Genomic DNA, 27,771 nt, shown 5'->3' on the forward strand with positions numbered 1-27,771 from the left:
AGTTGTTTTTGTTGTTGTTGTTTTTCTCACTCCAATCCCACAATTAAAAAAAAATTTTTTTTTATTGGAGTACAGTTGATTTACAATGTTGTATTAGTCTCAGGTGTACAGCAAAGTGAATCAGTTATACATATACATATATCTACTTTTTTTTAGATTCTTTTCCCATATAGGCCATTACAGAGTACTGAGTAGAGTTCCCTGTGCTATACAGTAGGTCCCTATTAGTTATCTATTTTATACATAGTAGTGTGTATATGTCAATCCCAATCTCCCAATTTATCCCTCCCCCTGCTTATCCCCTGGTAACCACAAGTTTGTTTTCTACATCTGTGACTCTACTTCTGTTTTGTAACTAAGTTCATTTGTACCTTTTTTTTAGATTCCACATATAAGCGTTGTCGTATGATATTTTTATTTCCAATAATGAGTGGACAGTCAAAACAGGATTAAACTGACTTTTTTTTTTTTTTTTTGCTCCTTCTCCAGCATGCAATAACTGACTAAGCTCTGGCCATAGACTGGTTTAGCAACAGTCATTTGGGGGACTGATGATTTGCCTCTTGTGGTTTACTAGCCCATGGGATGAAGGATGTTTCAGGTTGGGTTTCCAGGAAAACAGACTGGGAGTAGAGATTTGCATGCCAGAGGTTTGTTGGTTAGTGTGCTCAGATCAACACCTGGTAAGGAGTGAGGGACTAAGGAGGCAGGGCAGAAGTTGAACTGTGATATGTCTCCACAGAGGCCTCAGTAGCTCACACAGGAGATCTGCAGGTAAAATGATAGTTCAGAGTTGTCCTGTCTTGAAGTCAGGAGGACAAATCTTTGTACTCCCAAATTACAGTCATTGGATTTGACGCTTAGACATGGGTGGGGAAGCGTTTGTCTGTGGATGGCAATTCCTGGGGAGGGTCTCAGAAGTAGCTCTCAGCAGGCAGCACTTTGAGCGGCTGGGAGATTGAGGAAATGAGTGTTTTTATACTGAAAATTGGGAAAAGGGAGAAGGGAAGAAGACCTGAACAGTGCACCACAGTTTCCACAACACTTAGATAGATGTATTTAAATTTATATATTTTTATACATTTATATACCTATAAATATATAAAAGGTGTATTAAAATATAGCTTTTGTGAGATAATTCTATTTTTAAAACTTAAACTTGAGACACATATAAATTCTAATAGTTTATCTAAAGTTATTGAACTTTACAAATTTGTAGTCCAAACAGCAGATTTACTTGTTTCTTTGCTGTGAGGGAAGGAGGTATCTAAAGCATAAATTGTTTAAAGGATCAAAAAAACCAAAGTAACACAACTGATGACAAAGTTGGAACCAAAATTCAAGTTTTCTGATTCTTTTCCTTCTTTAAACCTTTATTGACTTAAAACCTGGGTAGATTTTTGTTTTCTTTTTTTTTTTTGACTATGTAGTTGATCTCTTAAAGTGTTTTCTAGCTGTGCTCTGTAATTACCAAACTTTGGATTTTCTGCCAAAACAAATATATTAAGGTATGCTCTCATCTAATTTGATATGTAAATCAGAGATGATTTTAAAAAGCCAGACTTAAGAAAGCATGAAACCTATTATTTACTACAGAATGTAACATCTCTTAGTATTTAACTGAGGTAGATATTAATTATGTTTATTAATATTTTTCATGGATTTTCAAATAAAGAATGCAGAATCTGCTTTTGTATAGCAGTAATTGTTGAAGTTTGCATAATATCTCTGTATCCTTTCATTATTATTTTTATTCAGAAACACACATGTGCTTTCCTGACATCTGTATTCTAAATTGTATGATTCATTATTTTTAAACTTGGATAACCTGATTTCACATATTTTTCTATGAGTCACAGGAAAGTCTAGTTGTTAGTTTGTTATTGTCTGTACTTTTACATAGCATGCCTGCACTTGCCATCATTTTTCTGATTTTTGTTTTTCATCTCTCAACCAGTCACTTTGGGAATAGTCCTTCCAGTTTTCAATGAAAACCAGACAAAAATGGCCATGGATTTCTCAAGACTGGCAAACTATTTTTGTTATTATTTGTTTAATTCCATGGGTTTAAATATAACCAGGAAGTCTGCATCAGTTGTTTTGATCTTGGGTCTTGATCTCATCTATTTAACTCTTAAAAATTACTTTTCTCTAGGGTTTCACAAATCTTTTGCTTGGACAATTTAGAAACTCAGCTGGGATGGATAATAGATTCACAAGGCAACAATGTGTCTTAACCATAGAGCAGGCACAGTGGTGGAAATTGCTCCAGAAGGTCACTAATGTTCAGGAAACTTAACAGGGCATCTGAATTCTCTGAAAATTAGACATCATCTAACTGCTCTAGATTGACTTTTTTCCAGGGGAAAAGAAAATACTCCTTCAGTGCCTAATGTGATCCTGCATGATAAATATGAACTTAAATAGGTCAATGTATTCAGAGCAAACCTGTTGTTTAATATTAAACTTGGTTTATTCAATTGGTATTTTTGGATGCCTCCTTTTACCTAGATACCAAAGAGAAGATGATCAATAAAAGCTCCTTTCTTGACTTAACATCTCCTTTCTGCTACTGCCCCATTTCTCAGTTCTTCCTTTCCTCTTATTCTCTGTTAAATCCACCAACTTTGCCCATACCACTCTACTTAAACATTTCTGAGGTCCACAGTGACCATGTTATCGCTAGGTCCGAGGGTCATTTCCCAGTCCTCAGTTGGACTGACCTCTCAGCTCCATTTGGCACAGCTGATCACTTGCTTTATCGACACCCTGCTTTCATTTTGCTTCCAGGACATCTGCTCACCTGGTTTGTCTCCTAGGTTTCTGGGTACTTTTACTCGGTCTTTCTTTTTTTGCTATTCCTTGTCATCCCATGACCTCTAAATATCAGAACACTCCAGCATCCATTCCTTGAACTACTTTTCCTCTCCAGCTAAATTCATTTCTCTGGTGATCTTTCCTATTGATGTATCTGTATGCTATCATCTCCCAAATTTATATTTCTGGCCCAGGCCCCATCTCTGAAATTCAGGATCCTGTATCCAGTCGTCTACCAGGAACTTCCACTTGGATGTCTAATAGACATCTTAAATTAACATGTCTAAAATTGAACTAACCTTTGGCCTTCCAACCTATCCCACCCACCATCTTCTCCCACTTCAGTTAATGCCAACTCAATTGTCCACGTTGCTCAGGCTGAAAACCTGAACATCATTCTTGACTTTTATCAGTTTTTAAAAATATAGACAAAAATCCATCCACAAATTTTCTTGGCTCTACCTTCAAAATATGTCCACCATGTCCACCGTTGCCACCCTGGTCCAATCTACTACCATTGGATAGCCTCCTGACTGCTCTGCATCTGTCTGCCCTTACTCAGCTACCATTTATCTTAACAAGCTGCCAAGGTGATTATTTTGAAATGAAAATCAGATTATGTCATTTTTCTGTTAAAAAAACAGGCAGTTTTCACCTTGAGCTATACTTGATATCTGTTGACTTGTATCTGTGTGAGTGTGTGGGTGTGGGGAAGGGTGTGAGTGGAGAAGGGAGGTCAGAGGTCAGAGTGTCTGGAATAGACTAAGGAAAAGAAAGGATGGTAGGAAATAATGTCAGAGAAGTCATGAGGAGTCAGATTATGTAGGGTTTATATGACACTGCAAGGGCTTTGGTTTTTACTTTGAGTGAGGAAGGAGCCGTTGGATGGCTCTGGGTAGAGGAAGGACATGACCTGGCTTAGTTTTTAACAGGAGCACTCTGAATGCTATGTTAAGGTTAGATGAAGGACAGAGCAGAGAGACCAGTTAGGAGGCCGTTGCGGTCATCCACCTGGGGTATGATGATGCTTGGACCAGGATGGTGACAGTGAAGCTGGTGAGAAGTATCAGGTTCTTAATATATTTGAAAGAGTTAGCAGGATTTCTTGATAGACTGGGTATGGAATGTGAAGGAAATACAAGAGTTAAGGTTTTTATTTTATTTTATTTTATTTTATTTATTTATTTTTTGGTCTGAGCAACTGGAACTGCATTATCTGAGATAGGGAGGGCCCTCCCTGTCAAATTCTCATCTACAAAAACTCTCATTCTGATGAGAATTTGTAGAGCTCAGTTTGGGATATGTAAATGTGATATGGCACTTAGTCTACTTTTATCAAATATTTCCTGAGCAAATGAATGACATCTCAGCCCTGCTTTCCACTGTACAGGTTATTCCTGTATCTTGAGCCCTCTTTTTCCCACCTCTACTTGTCCTACTTGTGTTTGGATTTGTGGGAGCGTAGCTGCCTGGCTTGTGCTTGGGGTGAGGTAATTTGGGGGTCAAGTTATCCCATATACAGACATGAACACATTTCTTCTCTTTTTTAAAATTATAAGTCCAACCTCAGCTTTCTTCTATTGTCTGTGAGGTCTCTGAGACCTACGTTTTCCCAGTGAGGTGTGAGAAAGATGGGCTTGCTTCTCAAGGTGATCCCCTTTTTGAAGGTTGTGCGATTTCAGCTTTGGAATTTTTTTCAGTCAGTTCCCAAACGACCATGTCACCCACATTTCGTCTTTCAAAATGTGTTGACACCTCTCTATTGTTGTTATCATTCCCTGTGTTACCTTTGATATTGTCATGTGTATTTTTATATTCATAAATTGTTATTTCAGTGTTCTGTTTTTTTTCTTTTGAGGGAGCTGAGATAGATGCACATATTCCATTGACGTTAGCAAAAATCTCACTTACATACTTTTCCAGGATCTTTCTGTTTAATATTTAGCATTTTTTTCATGAAACTATACAAGTAAACACTAACTTTTTCCTTCAAGTAAACCAGTAAATATTGAAATGTTATATTTGTCAAAATGTTTAGAGTCACGATGTTGCACTAATTGTGATGGATTTTGCGCTCCTGGCTCATTATCTCCTCTCTTACTTTTAGAACAGTCCTCATTTGTGAAGTTACATGAGCTCCTAGTATAGTCTGTGAAACTTTTTAATACTCAATACATGTTTGTTGAATGTTTGAATAAATTGTAGAAGAATTGCCCATTGTTGAAGTCCTTATTCATTCTCAGGTTAATTCTCCAATATTTTATTAACTGATATTTGAATGCATACCCAATAAGGGTAAGATGCTATGGAATATATGATAATGATTTAGAAATAGTACTTGATCTCAAGACACTTATAGTACATTAATACTGGAAAAATTACACAAAATTAAAGAGGTAAACTGTAATAAAGGGCATAAAAGTCAAGTAATTTGGAATTTCAGAGAAGAGAGGGATTTTTGTAGCATGGGAAATCAAGATATCTTCATGAAAGTGGTAGCATTTGAGATGGGCCTTAAAGAATTACCAGTGTCCAATATGAGAAATGGGAATGAAGTCATTCTAAATGAGTATACTAGTAAGTGGGAAAATGAAGAGACAAGAAAATATATTAGTTGATCCATGTTGGCTTAGCTGGATTAGAGTGAATCAAAGAGGAAAAATAGAATATAAAATTGGAAAGAATTTGGAATAAATGTGGTTGGTCAGAGACCGTAGGAAAGAAAGAATGTGCGTGTTTTCCCATAAGAGGATACGAAAGGTTAATCAATAGGAGATTGCTGTGATCAGACGTTTTCTTTGGTAATATTATTTGAAAGGACTTGAAAATTGATTGAATGCTGGCAGGAAGAGAAATACCTGGTATTACTCTGAGATTTGAACCTCTGTTCTGGTGGGATGTAGGTTCCATGTCCAGACCTAGGGGAATTAGAAGGAGAAGATAATTTGGGAAAGAAGATAACAGCAATTTTAGATATATTACATTTAGAGCAAATTTCAAGTAGAAATTATCTAGCAGGCATAGAAAATGTGAAACTGGAGCTTTGGAAAAGAGGGTTAAAAATAAAGACCTGACAATAAGGATTAAAGAACATCATATTCTGTGATCATTTTCTCTGGTTTAAGAAATTTGTTACATTGAAAATATAATATTTAACATAGTAACATTCATTTTAGAATTTTTTTATTTATTGTTGCAAAGCTCTTGATTTAAAATAAACACATTGTGGCTTTTAAATTCATTTTCCGTGTTGAATAAATTCTTGTGCAGTGACATCATTTTTAGATTTTGTTCTCAAATGTAAGATGATTATGTAATATCTGTTTATATTTTTGTGGGACTGTTATAAAATCATTAGTCATTTGAGCACATTAAAAACCCAATGCCATTTTGAACAAATAATTTGAAAGAAAAGGTTGTTTTACTCCAGGATATCAAAGTACACATTCCCCCAGGTCTCTTGCAAATTCTGTCATTTTATTTTCTTCTCCCTAAACTAAGTGATGAGTATTCTGCTACTTATATTAAGGTCAACATCAGCCAAACTCCATTCTCTTCATCTAGGAAACTTAAGTGAGACTAAAGTAAGACTCAGGAATGTTTTAATGTTTATATTTTAAATTAAACTTTTAAAGTATTTAAAATTATAAACATTAAAAAGATTAATAATAAATTTAAAAAATAGATGTGTATGAAATGAGTTATTTTCTCTGTCTTCAATTTTACCTCCCAGAAATTAATATTCTTAACAATGTATCATATAGTCTCATCAATGTATTTCTATGTATAGAGGAAAAACAGTAATATCTGTTTTTTTAAATTTTATTTATTATTTATTATTTATTTATTTATGGCTGCGTTGGGTCTTCGTTGATGCACGTGGGCTTTCTCTAGTTGCGGAGAGTGGAGGCTACTCTTCATTGTGGTGCGTGGGCTTCTCGTTGCGGTGGCTTCTCTTGTTGTGGAGCACGAGCTCTAGGCGCGTGAGCTTCAGTAGTTGTGGCACGTGGGCTCAGTAGTTGTGGCTCTCAGGTTCTAGAGCACAGGCTCAGTAGTTGTGGCGCACGGGCTTAGTTGCTCCGCAGCATGTGGGATCTTCCCAGACCAGGGCATGAACCCGTGTCCCCTGCATTGGCAGGTGGATTCTTAACCACTGTGCCACCAGGGAAGTCCCCTAATATCTGTTTTAATTTTAATAATGTGAACTTTACTACATGTCCTACAACATTTTTTAACTGAAAATTTGTCATTAGCATATTTATTTTTAATGTTCTAAGAGAAACAAGATAGCCAAAGATATGAATTCTTTATTATTTCTTCCCTTTGAGAAGTTTTCTAAACACTTTTAAAAAGATAGTGAAACAACATTAAGGAATACACTACACTGTGCTTTAGACAACATTAATGAATCTGAACATTATTTGTGCAAAGGTACTAAAATGTGATTCTAAGATTTTCAGTCATGTTTTCAAACCACACATGCTGAAGTCATTCTGTGTGCTATTCTGTGCAGGCCCCCTTCAAATCTGGGGTGATATGATTGGGCAAAGACTCTGTTAAAATCTGTCTTCTTAATTCCTAGCTAGTTTGAGGAAGTATCAGTAATTTATAAAGGCATCATTCCCAAGAGCTTGAGAGAAACAATATTGTGTTCTACCTGTTCACAACCAGATCAGCCTTAAAAGCTCTCCTGATACATTTGGCCAACACTTAGAAGAAGGAGGTTTATAGGCTCCTACAAGGCCTGAGGGAATGTTAAACATCATATGTAATTATCTTTTACAATGTCTGCACTGAAAGAATAGAACAGAGTTATGAATATTTGGCAAAATGTACATTTTCCTTTAGAATACATTATAAGATTAAATCAAGCCAGATGCGCACTCAGGCATAGAAAGACTAACTTTGTTGCTCCCTATTCTATCTTCTTGGCTTAGATCTTCTTTTCATAACCTAAGATTTAGTTCACAATAAGGGAAACATCAAGAGACATGGGAACAATCAGATTGGTAGCTTGGAACTCTGTTGGGATTCTTGCTTTCTGGCAGCTACAACTTTTACAGCATAGAGGCTCTGGCCAGCGTTAAGTATTCATAGTACGAAGTAAAAGTGGTGGTGGGTTTTTACAGATCACATCATCTTATTTGGAGATTTACTAATGACAAAACATTGCTCTTGGAGTTATTAAAAACTAGAATGTAAATTAAATAATTAAACGTTAGAGTCAGAATTATAAATGAAGTAATATCATTTTAATAATATAAATAATATTTAAGTAATATGATTTTTATATTCTTTTCATTTATTTCAATATTTTAAACTACAGTTAGTAGTAATAATCCTATTAGAAACACTGATTGTGGAATAGTGGTTTGGAAATTCCATGTTACAATAAATCTCAACCCTGAACATGTGCTTTTTAGTTTGTTTATGATTTGTCATGAAGAAATGATTAATACCTAACTTTTTATTTAGTGTTTTCACTGACCTCCAAGCTACTTATCTGCTTTGATGAGTTGTTTACATATCTCCATGGTGTCTTCACCTTCCTTTATTTCTTTTCCTTAGAGCATCCCTATGTGACCTACGTTAATTAGTCAACATAGTGAGCTCGAAGATCTTCAACTTACTTCATGTAACCCATTCTCTATCACAAGGCCCTCAGAGCCACTGGCATATTCTTTCATCTGTGCTTTAACTTCAGCCCATATTTCCCCTTAATTCATATTGTGTACATTGATTCCACTAATTTTCAACAAATCCTTTTTTTCCCCCTACTCCATTTGACTTCTCATGCAATCCTTAGCCATTTTCCATATCTTTGCTTTAGTGGAGACAGTGGCCTGCCATAGTTACGAACTGTGTAGTCAGACAAACCCAGACCCAAACTCTGTCTTGGGCAAGTTGATTTATTTTTTTCCTTTTTAAAAATTTTTTTTTATTTTTAAAAATTTTTATTGGAGTATAGTTGATTTAAAATGTTATGTTAGTTTCTGCTGTATAGCAAAGTGAATCAGTTATATATATATCCACTCTTTTAAAAATTCTTTTCCCATAAAGGTTGTTAAAAGTTGATTTTAAGTCTTAATTACTCAATTTCCTTAACTATAAAAGACAACTCACCAGGGTTTTTGTGAGCTTTTAGAAATGAGGCACTTAGCCCTGCCCTTGGTACATGATATTCAATGAACACTGGCTAGTCACATGCAGATGATCCCTTACCCATAACCCTTATGCTAGATGTATTTTCAGAATTCAGAATTTTGAGGGTTGTAAAAGGTATGCATAATTAATATATTACCTAAGATCTCTAGTAGGATATGAGGCAGCATTCTTAAACAAATGGGTATTTCTGTAGGAAAATAGTTCTGTATGAACTTTTATACAGAAGTATTAACCTCCCATCATTACCTTCCCATCAGTTCAGGTCTGATAGTGCCACCAAATGTGTTATGAAAAAACTCATTTTTGAAAATTTCTGAATTTTAGAATTGTGGAAAGGGATTGGGATTCTGTAAAATAAAGGGAGATACTGCATTTTCTTATTGTGAACTAAAAATTATTCTCTCATTTTTACTATGCGGCTGTTTACTATATTTGCTAAACATAGGACCACAGGTACTTTTTCTTACCTCCAGTACCACAGCTCACTCTCCTCCTCAGGTACCCTTGCCACTTTACTCCAGATTTCTTCTGAGAATTATGGGAGGGAATGAAATAAAACTCTTTCAGTAGGAGTTTCTTCATTGGACACAGAAAATTCAGGTCACATTGATAATTATTTTTTTCATTTCCCCGGAATTTGTTAGGATGTGACGCGTATAAGAATATCTGCAAAGAAAAAGACACTAAAATCATTAGTCTCCATTTCTTCCTTCGTGGTTAAAAGCTGTGTCCTCTTAAATATTTTAACTCAAAATATATTTAAGCAAGATTTATGGTTAGATGTAATATACTAGCCATTTTAGACTATGTGTATTTTTTGTTTTATATAATAAATATGGGCTTTTTGAGAAACGTATAGTGTCTTATTGACTGGTTGGCATTGCTTTTTTTCTCCCACTAATGAGGATCTGTATAGATTTTTTTTTAGTCCATTCCTTTCTATTTCTTATTGATTTTGGAGATTTGCTATGAGAATAAAAGTAGTAATTGAATCATACTCTGGTACTACATAATTATTATTCAGAATTGATTCCAGTATTTATTTATTTTTTTAGTGTCCTACTGAAACCAAAGCAACATTTGGGGTCCACCTTAAAATAGTAGGAGACTGGACAGGTATGTAGAACATAGAGTTTTAAAATATACGCTTTGAAAATAATGGGTCATACAATAATTTTGATGTCTAAGTAGTGGAATGACCAGCATGTATAGAAATGTGTATGTGTTCTCAAGCTGTTGTTTTGTTTTCCTTCTTTGCTTGTACAGTTTTAACATTCATGTGTCTTTTTTTCTTCTGTAAGATGCATTTTTGGAATTGGAATACCTTGGATATCAGTAATTGTTAATAGTGTGTTGTTCATGTGATTGTAAATCATAGATTTCTACCTGCTTGTCAGATGTACTGGAAATAGTGGGAACACTGAAATGTCTTTTAGAAAATGTCATTTTAAAATTAGTGGTTGGTTTTACTTTCAAAATAATCGACACCTGGGATTGAGATCACACAAATCTTCCAGTTCTTGCATGACTGTCTGCCTGGTATTATCTGTATATATAGCAACTCTACAACATCTTTTGAATAGTGGTCATTTATAATAGCAGGTCTGTTGGTGATGTTTTACTCTTTTATTGATAAAAAATTTTTTATTATCTGAAAGGTGCATTGTATTAAGAATTCTGAGTAAATAAACATTATTCATTCTTATATTCCCTTTGCCCAACAGAGTGACTGACAAGTGAGTGCTCAGTAAACGTTAGCTTGTTGGCTGGTTGTTTATTTTGGCTATTCAAAGGAAAGGATGCAAATGTAAATAAAAAATAATTTTTAATTGAATGTTAAACTAGGAGTTGGTTTGTGAAAACTATACAGAATCAGAAAAAGGCAGATTCAGTGTAATCTCGGGCAATAAGAGAAGCTTCACAGAGAAGATAAAATTTGAGCTGAACATTGAAAATCAGACAAATGAAGAAAGAAGAAGGTCATTTAAGTGAAATCCACAGCACTGTTAAAAATCAAGGAAGGTAATGATTAAACCTTATTTGAGAAGTGTGAGTCAGTCAGCCTAGCAGAAGCAAAGATATTGTTCTGGGAAGTAGGATGGAAAAACCTTTTAGGGTCAGCATGGTAAAGATCTTGAATGCCTTGACAAGATGTTAGAACAACTTAGAGATGTTAGGGAATCTTTGAAGGATTTGGAGCATCATAATGTAAATGGTATTGATAACTTGCTAGTTGATTAGATTAGGATCAAGGGAAGACTTATTGGTACTGTAAGGCAGAGGAGAAGGAGTCAATAAAGGAGTGAGGATGGAAACTGAGGACTAGAAGAAATGTATTTGCAAATGCAGCTTAAGAAGTTAGTATTGGAAAGGGGACTAATTATTGTAAAAATTAGGAAAGGACAAGATATTATGTAACAGGGAAGAGATATTTTAGAAAGGACAGTTGAAAGAGCTTATATTATACAGTTAAATAATAGTAGTGTGTATAAAATCCTTTGTCTCTAGAAAGAGCAGTCAGCTTGGAAATGGAGATGAGAAGAAAATGGGGAAAATATACAACATAGGATTTAATGGGCAAACAAAGAAACTAATCCAAAGATCTTTGAACAGTGATGACCTATTTGGAATCATGAAAAATCAGGCTCAGATTCATATTATTCATTTGATAGCTTTCGAAAGAGATCATTGTAGTCCATTGTTAGAAGAATACTGGTGTAGTATAGAAATAGTAATTCTCATAAGCCCAGAACTAGTTGATATAACAAAAATTGTTTTGCACTGTTTGGCAAATAAAGAATGAACTGAAATTCTTCTCTGGTAAGAATCCCAATATAGTAAGAATTAACTTCAATAATGAATGGTAATTGATAGAATTCTATATCTGAAGGGTAACAAGCATAATGAAGTCATAATTTAATTCATCAGGGTAAGCAGAAAGTTCATCAGGACTTATTTTTTTTATTTTTATTTTTTAAACATCTTTATTAGAGCATAATTGCTCTACAATGGTGTGTTAGTTTCTGCTTTATAACAAAGTGAATCAGCCATACATATACATATATCCCCATATCTCCTCCCTCTGGTGTCTCCCTCCCACCCTCCATATCCCACCCCTCTGCTGGTCACAAAGCACTGAGCTGATCTCCCTGTGCTATGTGGCTGCTTCCCACTAGCTATCAATTTTATATTTGGTAGTGTATATATGTCGATGCCTCTCTCTCACTTCGTCCCAGCTTACCCTTCCCCCTCTCCGTGTCCTCAAGTACATTCTCTATGTCTATGTCTTTATTCCTGTCCTGCCCCTAGGTTCTTCATAAACATTTTTTTTTTTTTAGATTCCATATATATGTGTTAGCATGTGGTATTTGTTTTTCTCTTTCTGACTTACTTCACTCTGTATGACAGACTCTAGGTACATCCACCTCACTACAAATAACTCAATTTTGTGTCTTTTTATGGCTGAGTAATATTCCATTGTATATATGTGCCACATCTTCTTTATCCATTCATCTGTTGATGGACAGATGTCTGGGCTATTGTAAATAGAGCTGCAATGAACATTGTGGTACATGACTCTTTTTGAATTATGGTTTTCTCACGGTATATGCCCAGTAGTGGGATTGCTGGCTCATAAGGTAGTTCTATTTTTAGTTTTCTAAGGAACCTCCATACTGTTCTCCATAGTGGCTGTATCAATTTACATTCCCACCAACAGTGTAAGAGGGTTCCCTTTTCTCCACAGCCTCTCCAGCATTTATTGTTTGTAGACTTTTTGATGATGGCCATTCTGACTGGTGTGAGGTGATACCTCATTGTAGTTTTGATTTGCATTTCTCTAATGATTAGTGATGTTGAGCACTCTTTCATGTGTTTGTTGGCAATCTGTATATCTTCTTTGGAGAAATGTCTATTTAGGTCTTCCGCCCATTTTTGGATTGGGTTGTTTGTTTTCTTGACATTGAGCTGCATGAGCTGCTTGTAAATTTTGGAGATTAATCCTTTGTCAGTTGCTTCATTTGCAAATATTTTCTCCAATTCTGACGGTTGTATTTTCGTCTTGTTTATGGTTTCCTTTGCTATGCAAAAGCTTTTAAGTTTCATTAGGTCCCATTTGTTTATTTTTGTTTTTATTTGCATTTCTCTAAGAGGTGGGTCAAAAGGATCTTGCAGTGATGTATGTCATAGTGTTCTGCCTATGTTTTCCTCTAAGAATTTTATAGTGTCTGGCCTTACATTTAGGTCTTTAATCCATTTTGAGTTTATTTTTGTGTATGGTGTTAGGGAGTGTTCTAATTTCATTCTTTTACACGTAGCGGTCCAGTTTTCCCAGCATCGCTTATTGAAGAGGCTGTCTTTTCTCCATTGTATATTCTTGCATCCTTTATCAAAAATAAGGTGACCATATGTGCGTGGGTTTATCTCTGGGCTTTCTATCCTGTTCCATTGATCTATATTTCTGTTTTTGTGCCAGTACTATACTCGCTTGGTTACTGTAGCTTTGTAGTATAGTCTGAAGTCCGGGAGCCTGCTTCCTCCAGCTCCGTTTTTGTTTCTCAAGATTGCTTTGGCTATTCGGGGTCTTTTGTGTTTCCAAACAAATTGTGAAATTTTTTCTAGTTCTGTGAAAAATGCCATTGGTAGTTTGATAGGGATTGCATTGAATCTGTAGATTGCTATGGGTAGTATAGTCATTTTCACAATATTGATTCTTCCAATCCAGGAACATGGCATATCTCTCCACCTGTTTGTATCATCTTTAATTTCTTTCATCAGTGTCTTGTAGTTTTCTGCATACAGGTCTTTTGTCTCCTTAGGTAGGTTTATTCCTAGGTATTTTATTCTTTTTGTTGCAATGGTAAATGGGAGTGTTTCCTTAATTTCTCTTTCAGATTTTTCATTGTTAGTGCATAGGAATGCAAGAGATTTCTGTGCATTAATTTTGTATCCTGCTACTTTACCAAATTCATTGATTAGCTCTAGTAGTTTTCTAGTAGCATCTTTAGGATTCTCTATGTATAGTATCATGTCATCTGCATATAGTGACAGCTTTACTTCTTTGCCAATTTGGATTCCTTTTATTTCTTTTTCTTCTCTGATTGCTGTGGCTAAGACTTCCAAAACTATGTTAAATAATAGTGGTGAGAGTGGACAACCTTGTCTTATTCCTGATCTTAGAGGAAATGGTTTCAGTTTTTCACCATTGAGAATGATGTTGGCTGTGGGTTTGTCATATATGGCCTTTATTATGTTGAAGGAAGTTCCCTCTATGCCTACTTTCTGGTGGGTTTTTATCATAAATGGGTGTTGAATTTTGTCGAAAGCTTTTTCTGCATCTATTGAGATGATCATATCGTTTTTATCCTTCAATTTGTTAATATGGTGTATTACATTGATTAATTTGCAAATATTGAAGAATCCTTGCATTCCTGGGATAAACCCCACTTGATTATGGTGTATGATCCTTTTAATGTGCTGTTGGATTCTGTTTGCTAGTATTTTGTTGAGAATTTTTTCATCTATATTCATCAATGATATTGGCCTGTAGTTTTCTTTCTTAGTGACCTCTTTGTCTGGTTTTGGTATCAGGGTGATGGTGGCCTCGTAGAATGAGTTTGGGAGTGTTCCTCCCTCTGGTATATTTTGGAAGAGTTTGAGAAGGATAGGTGTTAGCTCTTCTCTAAATGTTTGATAGAATTCACCTGTGAAGCCATCTGGTCCTGGAGTATTGTTTGTTGGAAGATTTTTAATCACAGTCTCAATTTCAGTGCTGTGATTGGTCTGTTTATATTTCCTATTTCTTCCTGGTTCAGTCTCGGAAGGTAGTGCTTTTTTAAGAATGTGTCCATTTCTTCCAGGTTGTCCATTTTATTGACATATAGTTGCTTGTAGTAATCTCTCATGATCCTTTGTATTTCTGCAGCATCAATTTTTACTTGTCCTTTTTCATTTCTAATTCTATTGATTTGAGTCTTCTCCCTTTTCTTCTTGATGACTCTGGCTAATGGTTTATCAATTTTGTTTATCTTCTCAAAGAACCAGCTTTTAGTTTTATTGATCTTTGCTTTTGTTTCTTTCATTTCTTTTTCATTAATTTCTGATCTGATCTTTATGATTTCTTTCCTTTTGCTAACTTTGGGGTTTTTTTGTTCTTCTTTCTCTAATAGCTTTAGGTGTAAGGTTAGGTCATTTATTTGAGATGTTTCTTGTTTCTTGAGGTGGGGTTGTATTGCTATAAATTTCCCTCTTAGAAATGCTTTTGCTGCATCCCATAGGTTTTGGGTTGTCATGTTTTCATTGTCATTTATTTCTAGGTATTTTTTGATTTCCTCTTTGATTTCTTCAGTGATCTCTTGGTTATTTAGTAGTGTATTGTTTAGCTTCCATGTGTTTGAATTTTTTACAGATTTTTTCTGTAATTGATATCTAGCCTCATAGCACTGTGGTTGGAAAAGATACTTGATACGATTTCAATTTTCTTAAATTTACCAAGGCTTGATTTGTGACCCCAGATATGATCTATCCTCGAGGATGTTCCATGAGCACTTGAGAAGAAAGTGTATTTTGTTGTTTTGGGATGGAATGTCCTATAAATATCAATTAAGTCCATCTTGTTAAATGTATCATTTAAAGCTTGTGTTTCCTTATTTATTTTCATTTTGGATGATCTGTCCATTGGTGAAAGTGGGGTGTTAAAGTCCCCTACTATGATTGTGTTACTGTCAATTTCCCCTTTTATGACTGTTAGCATTTGCCTTATGTATTGAGGTGCTCCTATGTTGGGTGCATAAATATTTACAATTGTTATATCTTCTTCTTGGTTTGAGCCCTTGATCATTATGTAGTGTCCTTCTTTGTCTCTTGTAATAGTCTTTATTTTAAAGTCAATTTTGTCTGATATGAGAACTGCTACTCCAGCTTTCTTTTGATTTCCATTTGCATGGAATATTTTTTTCTATCCCCTCACATTCAGTCTCTATGTGTCCCTAGGCCTGAAGTGGGTCTCTTGTAGACAGCATATATACGGGTCTTGTTTTTGTATGCATTCAGCCAGTTTATTCATTTTGGTTGGAGCATTTAATCCATTTACATTTAAGGTGGTTATTGATATGTATGTTCCTATTACCATTTTCTTAATTGTTTTGGATTTGTTATTGTAGGCCTTTTCCTTCTCTTGTGTTTCCCATCTAGAAAAGTTCCTTTAGCATTTGTTGTAAAGCTGGTTTGGTGGTGCTGAATTCTCTTAGCTTTTGCTTGTCTGTAAAGGTTTTAATTTCTCCGTCGAATCTGAATGAGATTCTTGCTGGGTAGAGTAATCTTGGTTGTAGGTTTTTCCCTTTCATCACTTTAAATATGTCATGCCACTCCCTTCTGGCTTGCAGAGTTTCTGCTGAAAGATCAGCTGTTAACCTTATGGGAGTTCCCTTGTATGTTATTTGTTGCTTTTCCCTTGCTGCTTTTAATATTTTTTCTTTGTATTTAATTTTTGATAGTTTGATTAATATGTGTCATGGCGTGTTTCTCCTTGGATTTATCCTGTATGGGACTCTCTGTCCCCCCTGGACTTGATTGACTATTTCCTTTCCCATATTAGGGAAGTTTTCAACTATAATCTCTTCAAATATTTTCTCAGTCCCTTTCTTTTTCTCTTCTTCTTCTGGAACCCCTATAATTCGAATGTTGGTGTGTTTAATGTTTTCCCAGAGGTCTCTTAGACTGTCGTTAATTCTTTTCATTCTTTTTTCTTTATTCTGCTCTGCAGTATTTATTTCCACTCTTTTATCTTCCATGTCCCTTATCTGTTCTTCTGCCTCAGTTATTCTGCTATTGATTCCTTCTACAGAATTTTAAATTTCATTTATTGTGTTGTTCATCATTGTATGTTTGCTCTTAATTCTTCTAGGTCCTTGTTAAATGTTTCTTGTATTTTCTCCATTCTATTTCCAAGATTTTGGATCATCTTTACTATCATTACTCAATTCTTTTCAGGTAGACTGCCTATTTCCTCTTCATTTGTTTGGTCTGGCGGGTTTTTGCCTTGCTCCTTCATCTGCTGTGTGTCTATGTCTTCTCATTTTGCTTAAGGGGTGTCTGTGACCTTATTATGATTTTAGGCAACCTCTCTGCTAATAGGTGGGGTTGTGTTCCTGTCTTGCTAATTGTTTGGCATAGGGTGTCCAGCAGTGTAGCTTGCTGGTCGTTGAGTGGAGCTGGGTCTTAGCGTTGAGATGGAGCTCTCTGGGAGATCTTTTGCCATTTGATATTACATGGAGCCAGGAGGTCTCTGGTGGACCAATGTCCCGAACTCAGCTCTCCCACCTCAGAGGCACAGGCCTGACACCCGGCCAGAGCACCAAGACCCTGTCAAGCACCCGGCTCAGAAGAAAAGGGAGAAAAAAAGAAAGAAAGAAGAAGAAAATAAAATAAAACAGAATAAAATTTAAAGTTATTAAAATAAAAAATGTTAAAAATAAAATTTAAAAATTAATAAAAAAAGTAAGTAAGAAAGAAGAGAGCAACAACCCAAAAAACAAATCCACCAATGATAACAAGCGCTAAAAATTGTACTAAAAAAAAAAAAAAAACCTGGACAAACAGAACACTAGGTAAAATGGTAAAAGCATAGATATATAGACAAACTCACAGAAAGAAGCATACACATACACAAGATCTATAATCCTCCCAATGCAGACCACTAGCATTCTCAGCCACACATGCACTTATAAATGTTAGTCACTGGCTTCACCTACATGCTTGTCTGAAGTTTGCGTGACATGGACATCTTCTTAGTAATCTTCCAATTACTGCCAATTTTCAAGTACACTGAAGAAGATAAAACACGTGGCAGGCGAAGTAATGGTCCCCCAAAGACACGGACATCCAAATCCCTGGCACCACCTGGCTGCTGCACAGCGATGGGGACCCGGAGCCCCATCATGGCTTATTACTAGCTATTGCTACTGAGTTTCTTCATAAAGTTATTTTCTATTGTCAGTGGCTCATTAAAATAAATGCTTATCTGATTATCTCATCATTTATTTCAACCTTCTCTATTAGGAACACTTAATGGTTTTAATTTTATCCTTTTATTTAATATACAGTGCCATTGAGGGAGAAACAAGATCATTCTCTTCGGAGAGTTCAGTTCCAGTTAGATGCTTTTCAATTAATAGACTTTCTTGGTTGTTGACTTTAAATATTTGTTGATTTGGAAAAAAATGTCAGGCATTCATATAGAGAACCACTAAATAGTTCTGCCACTGTCTGGCACTTTAGTTCAAAAGACGTTTTAGCTGTCTTAAAAAAATGGAATTATAATTATGAAAGGGAAATTGGGAATATCATTGCTGAAATCAAGGATTATTGGGTTTTTATTCTAAAAGAATTGATTATTAAGTATTACTCAGTATTAAGAGTAATAAGTATAGAAAATACCAAAGAGATGCTTAAGAAGTTGAGTATCAAAGGTTTACTTCTCTAAACTGACTGAGAGATATTTTACAGTCACTATTTCTTCCCTGAAATATGTTCTCCCTGGGCACGTGTAAAGAACAGGTTTAATACCACCTCATGGGTCTAATGTAAGACTAATCAGCTACACCGAGCTGTAGAGTACCCAAGAAGCAAATGAAGCAGCCAAAAGAAGAGACCTGTAGTGACCTGAAATACACTTCTTGTTGTTGTTGTTGTTGTTTCTATGACTAGCAAATTATAATGGTCATATTTGTGGAAGATAACATTTAAACTATGTGTAATTTTGGGTAATAATCAAATATTTATTAAGCATTTACTCCAGACACTGCACTAGTCTCTGGAGATACAGCACTGACCAATGCTGTGTTCTAGCCAGTAGAGACCTCCAAGAAACAAAAAAACAAGTCAATACATAGTGTGTTACATAGTGATGAGTGCTATGAAGAAAAATAAAGGTAAGGGAGGTAAGAATGATGAAGGGTGGTAGTGCTATTTAGATAAGGTATTTAATTATGGACTTTCTGAACAGACATGTAAGTAGATGAGGGAATAAATCAGGTGGATTTCAGGAAGAAGTGTGTTTAGGCAAAGGAAACAGTAAGTGCAAAGTCCCTGAGGTGAGGGTAACTTTGGATAGTCAGGGAACTGCAAGGATCCCAGTGGGGCTGGAATACAGTCAGTGAAGGGAGATAGTAGTGGGAAATGAGATCAGAGAGGGGAGTTGGGGATCAGACTCTGTGGGTTACAGGAGGACTTGGATTTTAATCTGATTGAGATAAAAGGCATGATTTTGAAGTCTACATTTGAATGATTAGCCATTTTGTTCTAATATATACTACCTAGTGTTTGCCAACCCAAGGGTTGTGTGTGTGTGTGTGTGTGTGTGTGTTTTGTTTGTTTGCTTTGTTGTTTCAAAAAAAAAATACTGAGTTTAGGGAGAAGGAGGAAAAGGGGATACTTCTGAGCACTGTAGAAAACAGATCAAAAAAAAAAAACAGGTCAAACTTTTTTGGTGAAGGGGGAGGTGTATCATCATTTTGAGATGCCTCGCCTCAGTGGTGGTTCTATCTTCTGCCTTATGGGCCTGGTTTATGGGTTCTGGTAGCCTCACCTACACCCTATATCCCACTAGCTTGTATGGATGGTAGTAGCTTCCTGCTACTCTTTGGATTTCTCCCCTATCTTTAATATAGCTTCCCAATTCTTACCTCACCTGAGTTCCTTATATCAAATTCCTTTCAATTAAATCATATGGAGCCCTTCCTGGTTTTGGCTGGACCCAGACTTAGAAGGTCAGCAAATCCTCTCTGAACAAAGCATTGAATCACTGAGAGGAGTGATATATGGGAAAGATAAGAGAAAGTGTAAAAGTCCTGAAGCAGTCAAATGTTTACGTTCAAGGACCAGTAAGAAGTGCAGTGTTGCTGGAACTAAGTGGAAATGTTATAGGGAATAAAGTCTGAGAAATACCCGTGGACCAGATATGATAGGCATTTGCAGACTTCAATTTTATTATAAATGTTATGGAGAACCATTGGAGGATTTTGATTAGGGAATGACTCATATTTTAAAATGGTAATTCTGGCAGCTATGTAGAGAATATGTTGGGGGGTCAAGAGTGGAAATCGGGAGATAAGTTGAGAAGCTCTTGCTGATGTCTAGACAAGAGGAAATGCTAGTTACGCATAGGGTGACAGAGACTAGGTCTTGAGAAGTGGATGTATTTTGAAGGTGTATCTGACCGGTTTTGTGGACGCATTGGAGGTGGAGTGTAAAAAAGTTAGGAATCAAAGATAACTCCAAGGATTTTAGTTTCAGTAAGTAAGTGGACGGTGTTGCTGCTTATTGAGATATAGAACACTGTGGCATACTGGGGGGACAAGAGTAGACATTCAAAGTTCAGTTTTGTACATTTTAAATTTGAGAGGTCTAAACTAGAGATCTAAACTTGGGAATCATTAGTATCTTCATGGATTTAAATCCTTGAAGCTGGACAGGATCACCTAGGGCAGTAATTCTCAATCGTGTAAGATCCAACACCTTGTTTTATAACATTTTATATGCCCACTTTACATTCTTAAAATTCAATTTACCGGTATTATATACACAAATGATTTATAAAAAATCAATATACCTTAGTATAAAGGAGCTATGTAAATAATTTATAGTAAATGATTTACATTCAATATTTAAATTCTTAAGCATGACTACACTAGAAGTCATAAGAAATAGGTGACTTGTACCCATATACAGAATCATCATGAATAAAACAGTTCTAAATGCAGGCTCCCAATGCAAGTCAAATACTGTGAGCCCCAGTTCTTTTATGATGTGCTTTTCCAAAATGGTGAACATCTTTTGGTTAAGTTCTAGACACAATAGAGTACAATAATATTTAGTTTACAGGGTAGTTGCAATCCCAGAAATTCCAGTGCATATTTAAATCATGCAAAAACTTTGCATTTTTTATAATTATAAATGAGTTTTTCATGTACATGAATGTCCAGAAAGTCATTTGAAAAGCATATGGGGAGTGAGACAATTTCTTGTTGCACAGTATTCTCCACAAATTGCAGGATGTCTGCTGTCTCTGACCGCTACTCTCTAACCATCAGTAACTTCTCATCATCATTGTGAGAACCAAATTGCCTCCACAAGCTCTCAAAAGTCCCCCTAAGAGGTGGTATTCTTCCATCAAGAGTAACTAGTTTAAGAAATGTGTATAGATAGAGAAGAAATCTAACAGAGGACTGAGTCCTGAGGCATTTCAACATGTAGAGCTCAGCAAAGGTGACTAAGAAGGAGTGGCCACTAAGGTAAAAGGAGAACCAGGCAAGTCTGAGTCCTGGACACCACAGGACAGTGTTTCAAAAATGAGGAATGGACCAGTTGAAACAAATGCTGCTGAAAATCGGAGTAAAATGAAGGCTGAATTAATGACCTTAGGAACCGTGTTTTTAGTGGAGTGCTGGGAACAGAAGCCTGATTGAGGTGGGTTCAAGAGATAATAATAGTAAGAGAAGAACTGGAGATGGTAAGTATAGATAAATCCAGTGTGTTGGGGCCAGCTCCTATGAGCTCACTGGGTTATAGGGTGCTTATTTTCCAACTCTGCGTTCAGTGAAGTCAAGTTTGATAGCTTTAAATCATCCACAATGTGAGTATTCATTCCATAGAAATTGACAAACACCATAAGGTAGGGATTAAAAACATTTTTTAAAGACCCATCTATTAAATATTTGCCAAAATACCTCTGGACAAATTCTAAGGAGTTGGGATATAAAATGAAGTAAAGAAATAGGGCAGTAGTTGAAGGGACGGAGGATATAGGGACAAGGCACATATGAGTTTGGAGTACATATAAAATAAATATATACATGTATTTTATATATTTTTATATATACACTTATATATTTAATGTGAACTATTATGTTTATATATGGCTAAGGACAATATGAATAATAAGATTAAAGTAGAGATGGAAACATTGATAATGCTGGAGAGATAGAGGTTATAATTATAGGAGCAAAGCCCATGAGGGTCTCCTAATGGGTTCCAGAAGGACTAGATTACAATGTACAAGTGGAGGAGTTGACCTCAGGTAAGGCAGCTGGGCAGTTCATGCTTTATAGGAAGACAAGAGAAGATGGTTATAGAGCATGGCTACTGATTGGTTGGTGGACTTGGAGTGAGAAGAATGGGATTTGTCTTCTGATTCCTTCTTCTTCTTTTTTTTTTTAATAAATTGATTTATTTATTTAGTTTTGGCTGCGTTGGGTCTTAGTTGCTGTGTGCGGGCTTTCTCTTGTTGAGGCAAGAAGGGGCTACTCTCCGTTGCGGTGCACAGGCTTCTCATTGCGGTGGCTTCTCTTGTTGCAGAGCACGGGCTCTAGGTGCGCAGGCTTCAGTAGTTGTGGCACGCGGACTCAGAAGTTGTGGCGCACGGGCTTAGCTGTTCTGCGGCATGTGGGATCTTCCTGGACCAGGGCTGGAACCCGTGTCCCCTGTTTTGGCAGGTGGATTCTTAACCACTGCGCTATCAGGGAAGTCCCTCATTCTGTGTTCTTAGTGAAATAAATAGTAAGGTTTTCACTGAGAATGAGGAAGGGGAGAAGTACTTTGAATTTTGAGGAGAAGGAAGAAAGTGTAATGTATCATTTTAAATAGTAAATTCATGAGTGAAGCATGATGGCCTTTCTGAGTTGTGCCAAGAGTCCTACTGGGATATGTGGTCCAAAATTTAAAGTGAGAGAAGTCAGAATAATTGTGAGTTTTTTCCTGGCATGGTCCACTTCTTCAGATTAGCTATTGAGCAGGTGGGGAGTTGGATTTAACCAGCATTGGTCCACTCCTGATTAAATTCACTATAGTTGTCACTTCCAATCTATTCTCTGCACTGTAACCATAGAAACTTCGAAGCATGAATCCAATGAAGTCACTGCTTTTGCCTCAAACACATTAATAGCTTTCCATTGCTCCTCGGATAAAGCAAAAAACCCTTACAGTGGCCTAGAAAAGCATCCCTGCTTGGACCCTGACCTACTCTTATCTTGATTCAGTTTTTTCTTCTCTGCACAAGAGCACCTTGGCTTTTCTGTTCCTTTTGTTTCCCTTGTTACCTCCCACCATATATATATCATGATCCATATACTCGTAATACTCTCCACCACTTCTTCCCACCCCTACCCACGTAGGTACCTAGCATCTTTAAATCATAGCCCAGGAGCCACTTCATCTGAGAAGCCTTCTGGACACCTCAGTTTTGGGTGTTGTTTCTTATATGCTGCCGTCACTGTATTTCTGTTTTTGAGAGCACTTATCTCCATTGGTAACTATATATTCAAAGTGTGATCATGGGTGTGACAAGTTTTCTTCGATATACTCTAAGCATTATCATGATAGAGACCTGTATCTCTTTTGCTCACCGTTGTACTCAAGGGTCCATTAAAATTGTTGTTCCTAATAAATGTAAATATTTGTTAAGTGAAGAGAGGAAGGGAGGGAGAGAGGAAGGAAGGAAGGGGAGAAGGCAGGTAGGCAAGCAAGAAGGTGTATCCTCTGCTTTGTGAAAATCACCAGTAAGTGGGGCAGGGGTCAGATACATAATGTCATACTGTATTCACCAAAATGGAGGATGCAGATGCATTGGGAGGGAGATTTGGGAGGCTTTCTGGGCCAAAGTGAGTGTAATGGAAAAATAGGACTTGTCTAGAGTGGGAGATTTTTCTAGGGAGAAAAATAGCTTGACTAATAGCACAGAGGGGTGGATTATCATGGAAAGTCAGGAAAATGTCATGCTGTTGGAAGGCAGGCTGGGACGGTATCCAGAGGTCATGTTATGGAGGAGCTTGTAGAAATTACTAAGAAGCTTGGTCTTTTTTCCTAAAGATGTTGGTGAAAAATTGAAGGGTTTAAAACAGGAACTGAAATCAAATTTGTACTTTATATGGGTGCCCCTGCTGGTTTTTTATACAGATTGGAAAGGAGAAAGACCAGGTTAGAAACAAAGACACCAAATTAAAGGATTGTCTTAGCATCAAGGAAGCTGAGGAGATAAAAAGTTCTGTGGAGGGAATGGTCTATGGTGACCAAAGAAGTAGGACTGAACAATAACTGTGGGAGGGCATCACTGCTAACTTGATAAAAACCACCTTTTTGGGAAAATGCAGAGAAGAGGTTTGAGGATGATAGAGGTTGCTGTGAATTACTGAGTAAAGTGGAGACCAGTAAGTAGAGAGAGTTAGTGTACAAAGAGAAGCACATAGCAAATGGGCCTATTTCTAAATTCTTCTTATTTCTAAATTGCCCCAGAACTCTGATAGGGATTGAATTTATATCGATCTGTCCTTTTATTAGCAGGGGGTGATGAGTAGCAAATACATATGCAATTACTTGTGTATCTATCTAGGTAAATAGATAGATATCTATTTACCTAGGGCAGGGTGAAGATTAACATATTATGCCCTGAAGTATCTATTAACATATTATGTCCTCAAGTATGTATTATTTGTATAATGAAACACTATAACTCTAGCGCCATGTAAGTCTATGTGGAAATCATTGAGGACCATCAATTAGCTAATATAATGGAATTTAACATAACTCATTTGCTATCATAATATAATAAATCATTCAATAAATATGAGCTGTGGTTAAATTGCATATTTCATAGTCTCAGAAGTCAAGGAAATTTTTCTATCAGGGAAATGAGAAATTTGTATTACCATATAAATGCCCATCTTTTCTCAGGAGAGAGGATAAATTGTTTTCCCCTTGGTTTCTTGGTTTATGAACATGAAATCTATGCTGTCATTTTTTAGTAGATGATAGTTCACTTATAATGCCACAGAAAATATAGAGATTGCTTAGTAAGTGATTGGAATTCACTACTAATTAAGTTTTATTCTAGTTCAGTTATCTTACAACACCAAAGATAGGGAAAATACAAAATTTGGGGGTTTTTATCCAATAAAAGGTTTTACTTCTTATTTTTGAAAATAAGCAAATAATATAATTTCTGGACCTGGAAGTAGAGTTATTATAGCAAAGTGGTTTTTTTGCATGGATTGTTATGTTTTTATTATGAACTGTTTGTTCCTAAGTTTGGATTCTCTGTTACCTACTATTTTCTGCTTGATTTACTATATAATATTAAGGAAAATAAGAATAGTGATGGACTTCCCTGGTGGTCCAGTGGTTAAGACTCCATGCTTCCACTGCAGGGGGCACAGGTTCAATCCCTGGTCAGGGAACTAAGATCCCACCTCCCGTGCAGCCAAAAAACAAAAAAAAAGAATAGTGAGGAATTTTCTTGGTAACATAATTTCTTAAGCAATGTCAAAAATATGACAATAATGTACTGGGTGGTCAAGAAAGAATAGGTCATTTTGCCAAGCTAGTCTGGTGGTAACGGACTAAATAATTCCAAAGCCAAAAAGACAAGGATTCTGTGCCATTATCATTATCATGAGGAACATTTTTAAGTACTCATTTGTTTGATGCGATTGCTAAGCACTTTATAAAGGAAGCTAAACGAATATAGTTCCTGTGTTCTAAACAAATTGTAATTTTTAAAGCAAAATTGTAACTTAATGGATTATAATCACACAGACAGTGTTCTTTAGGGTCGTCCAAATGAACACACCTAAGACATTAAGTATGTTAATCCCAAAGGAATATACTTATCTTCCACGGATTCAAAGGCAATCAAGTAAGGGAACTTTGGGAATAGAGTCTAGTAAAAATGCTATTGCTCTTATTATGATTTTTGAACTTTAACAGAGAAGAAGGGTGGGATTTCATAAACAAATATAAATAGAATGGAAAAACTAAACTCTTCCATGAAATGAGATTTTGAGAAAATTTGGAGGTGACAAATTATGGACATGGAATGCTAGGGAACACCAAGAAATGTACTTTGGATAGATAATAAAGTGAAAAGTTAAAATGGTCTGTCGTAGAGTGATGAAGAGCTTAAAAATAGAAGGCAATCTTATTTTTTGTTGGCACTGTATTGAGAAACTAGTAAAATGTCTTGAGATGTGGCTACCCACATAGTTAGAAGGAAGGGAAAGCCAAGAAGGTCCACATAGAAAACTTGGCATATCCCAATATTTTCAATGACAATATCTAGCAGAAAGTTATGCCTCTGATTGGAGCAAATAAGAAAATACATTTTAAGAGTTAGACTGTCCTTCAGGAAGAGTCAAGTGATTTGTCATCCTTTCTTCGCCCAGCCCCTTCTTCTTATTTGTGACGTATTCCTCTGACATTAAAATTTCACAATAACAGTGAAAACCTTTTGCTGCTGCTAGCATGGTGGACTGTTCAGTGGTGGTTTGGAATGTCGTGTCCTTGCTGGTTGAGATATAGTACTCAACCATACAGACTTCCAGAGTTTGCAGCGAACATAGTGGAAAAGACAAACAAGGTTAAGATGCAAACTCAACAGAAATGAGAATTTATCTTTTTCTCTTTTTTTAGGCCTGGGAATCAATTTACATAAATAAATATTCCTATTCTTGTTTCTTCCACAGAGCAGAAACAGAGGCAATATTTTTCAAATCATCCTTTAAAAAGAAGTTCTTAATTGTATTTATTATTTATTTATTTATTTGAGGACTTGGCCTGTATGATGTAAACTTCTAAGAAAAAATTTCCTAAGCCTATCAAAGGCATCCATTTGGTGTTCACTATTTTTCCACATTAAGAGGAAGTCACAGAGGAAAAAGAAATGATATAACTTCAGTGAGAACTGAGAATCAAGTGATGTAAAGAAAATTAAAGATTTTTTTTAAAGAATAGAAAAGTTGAAAGGGACATGCAGTTTTTCTAGATATAAAGGCAAAATATTTAAAACTCTTAATTCTTCCCAAAATAATTTACAGCCTTAATATAATTTCAATTAAAATCAGAACTCAAGATCAAAAATAATATTATTCGAAGAAAACTTCAAATATTATTTGAAGAAAAATAATATTTTTTTTTTTTTACTTTTTCAACCACGTTTACTGGCTCACATGAATATCTGAAAACAAATCCATCTGTCTTCACTTTTTGTCTCCTTGGCACAATTTCCCCTAGTTCTTAGAAAACAAACTACTATAAATATTCAGAAGGGAAAAATAAATTTATAAGGTGAAAGAGGTCAATAAATAGCCAAATATGTCAACCATTGGAAGGACTATTTTTTTTTTAAGATTAAGCCACTGATTTGCAACTTTTATTAAAATAAATTTAACCTCTAAACACAAGATAATTGATACCTTGATCTCAACTCAAGTTTTGACAGCACTTGAAGTTTTACATAAACAAACTGAATAAGAAAACAATTAAAAATGAGTAACAAGAAAATCTAGAAAAATTTGAATAACAAGATAGGACTGGCTCTATTTAAACATGTTATAAAGTGAAATGAATTTTACAAACAAGCTAAGAATTTACAAGGCTAAATAATATGCCTAGGAACATGAAGCTATTAAGTGGATGAGCTGAGATTTGAACTCAGGCTCATATTATGCTAAAGGATGTGCTAATTTATAATTTACTACACTGCCTCCTATAAAGTTCAAGAAGTTTAAGCACTGTGGCACTAGAGCAAAAGTGACAAGAAATATATTAACAAAGGAAAATAGCCTAGAAGCAGACCCTTTGATACATGAAAATATATATCATATGATAAAGGAAGCTCCGTAAATCAATATGAAGTGTTAGTTTGTAAATAGTTAAAGCATTTGGCACTTAACTGTTTAAAAAAATTAAATCTTTACTTCAGACGACATTACTTCCAGATAGGTTAAGTGCTTTAACATAAAA

The 27,771-nt window shown here is 35.7% G+C and overlaps 1 protein-coding gene across 3 annotated transcripts in view; it reads left to right on the top strand.

The window, feature by feature from the left end:
- NOX4 (NADPH oxidase 4) overlaps positions 1 to 27,771 on the top strand; it is a 141,837-nt gene that overhangs the window by 66,603 nt on the left and 47,463 nt on the right. For all 3 annotated transcript variants that reach the window (XM_061202735.1, XM_061202736.1, XM_061202737.1), the window contains one exon: positions 10,038 to 10,098. In XM_061202735.1, coding sequence (XP_061058718.1) covers positions 10,038 to 10,098 — 61 coding nt within the window. The remainder of the gene's footprint in view (positions 1 to 10,037; positions 10,099 to 27,771) is intronic.

Source organism: Eubalaena glacialis, chromosome 10, assembly GCF_028564815.1.
Source record: "Eubalaena glacialis isolate mEubGla1 chromosome 10, mEubGla1.1.hap2.+ XY, whole genome shotgun sequence".
NCBI lineage: Eukaryota > Metazoa > Chordata > Mammalia > Artiodactyla > Balaenidae > Eubalaena > Eubalaena glacialis.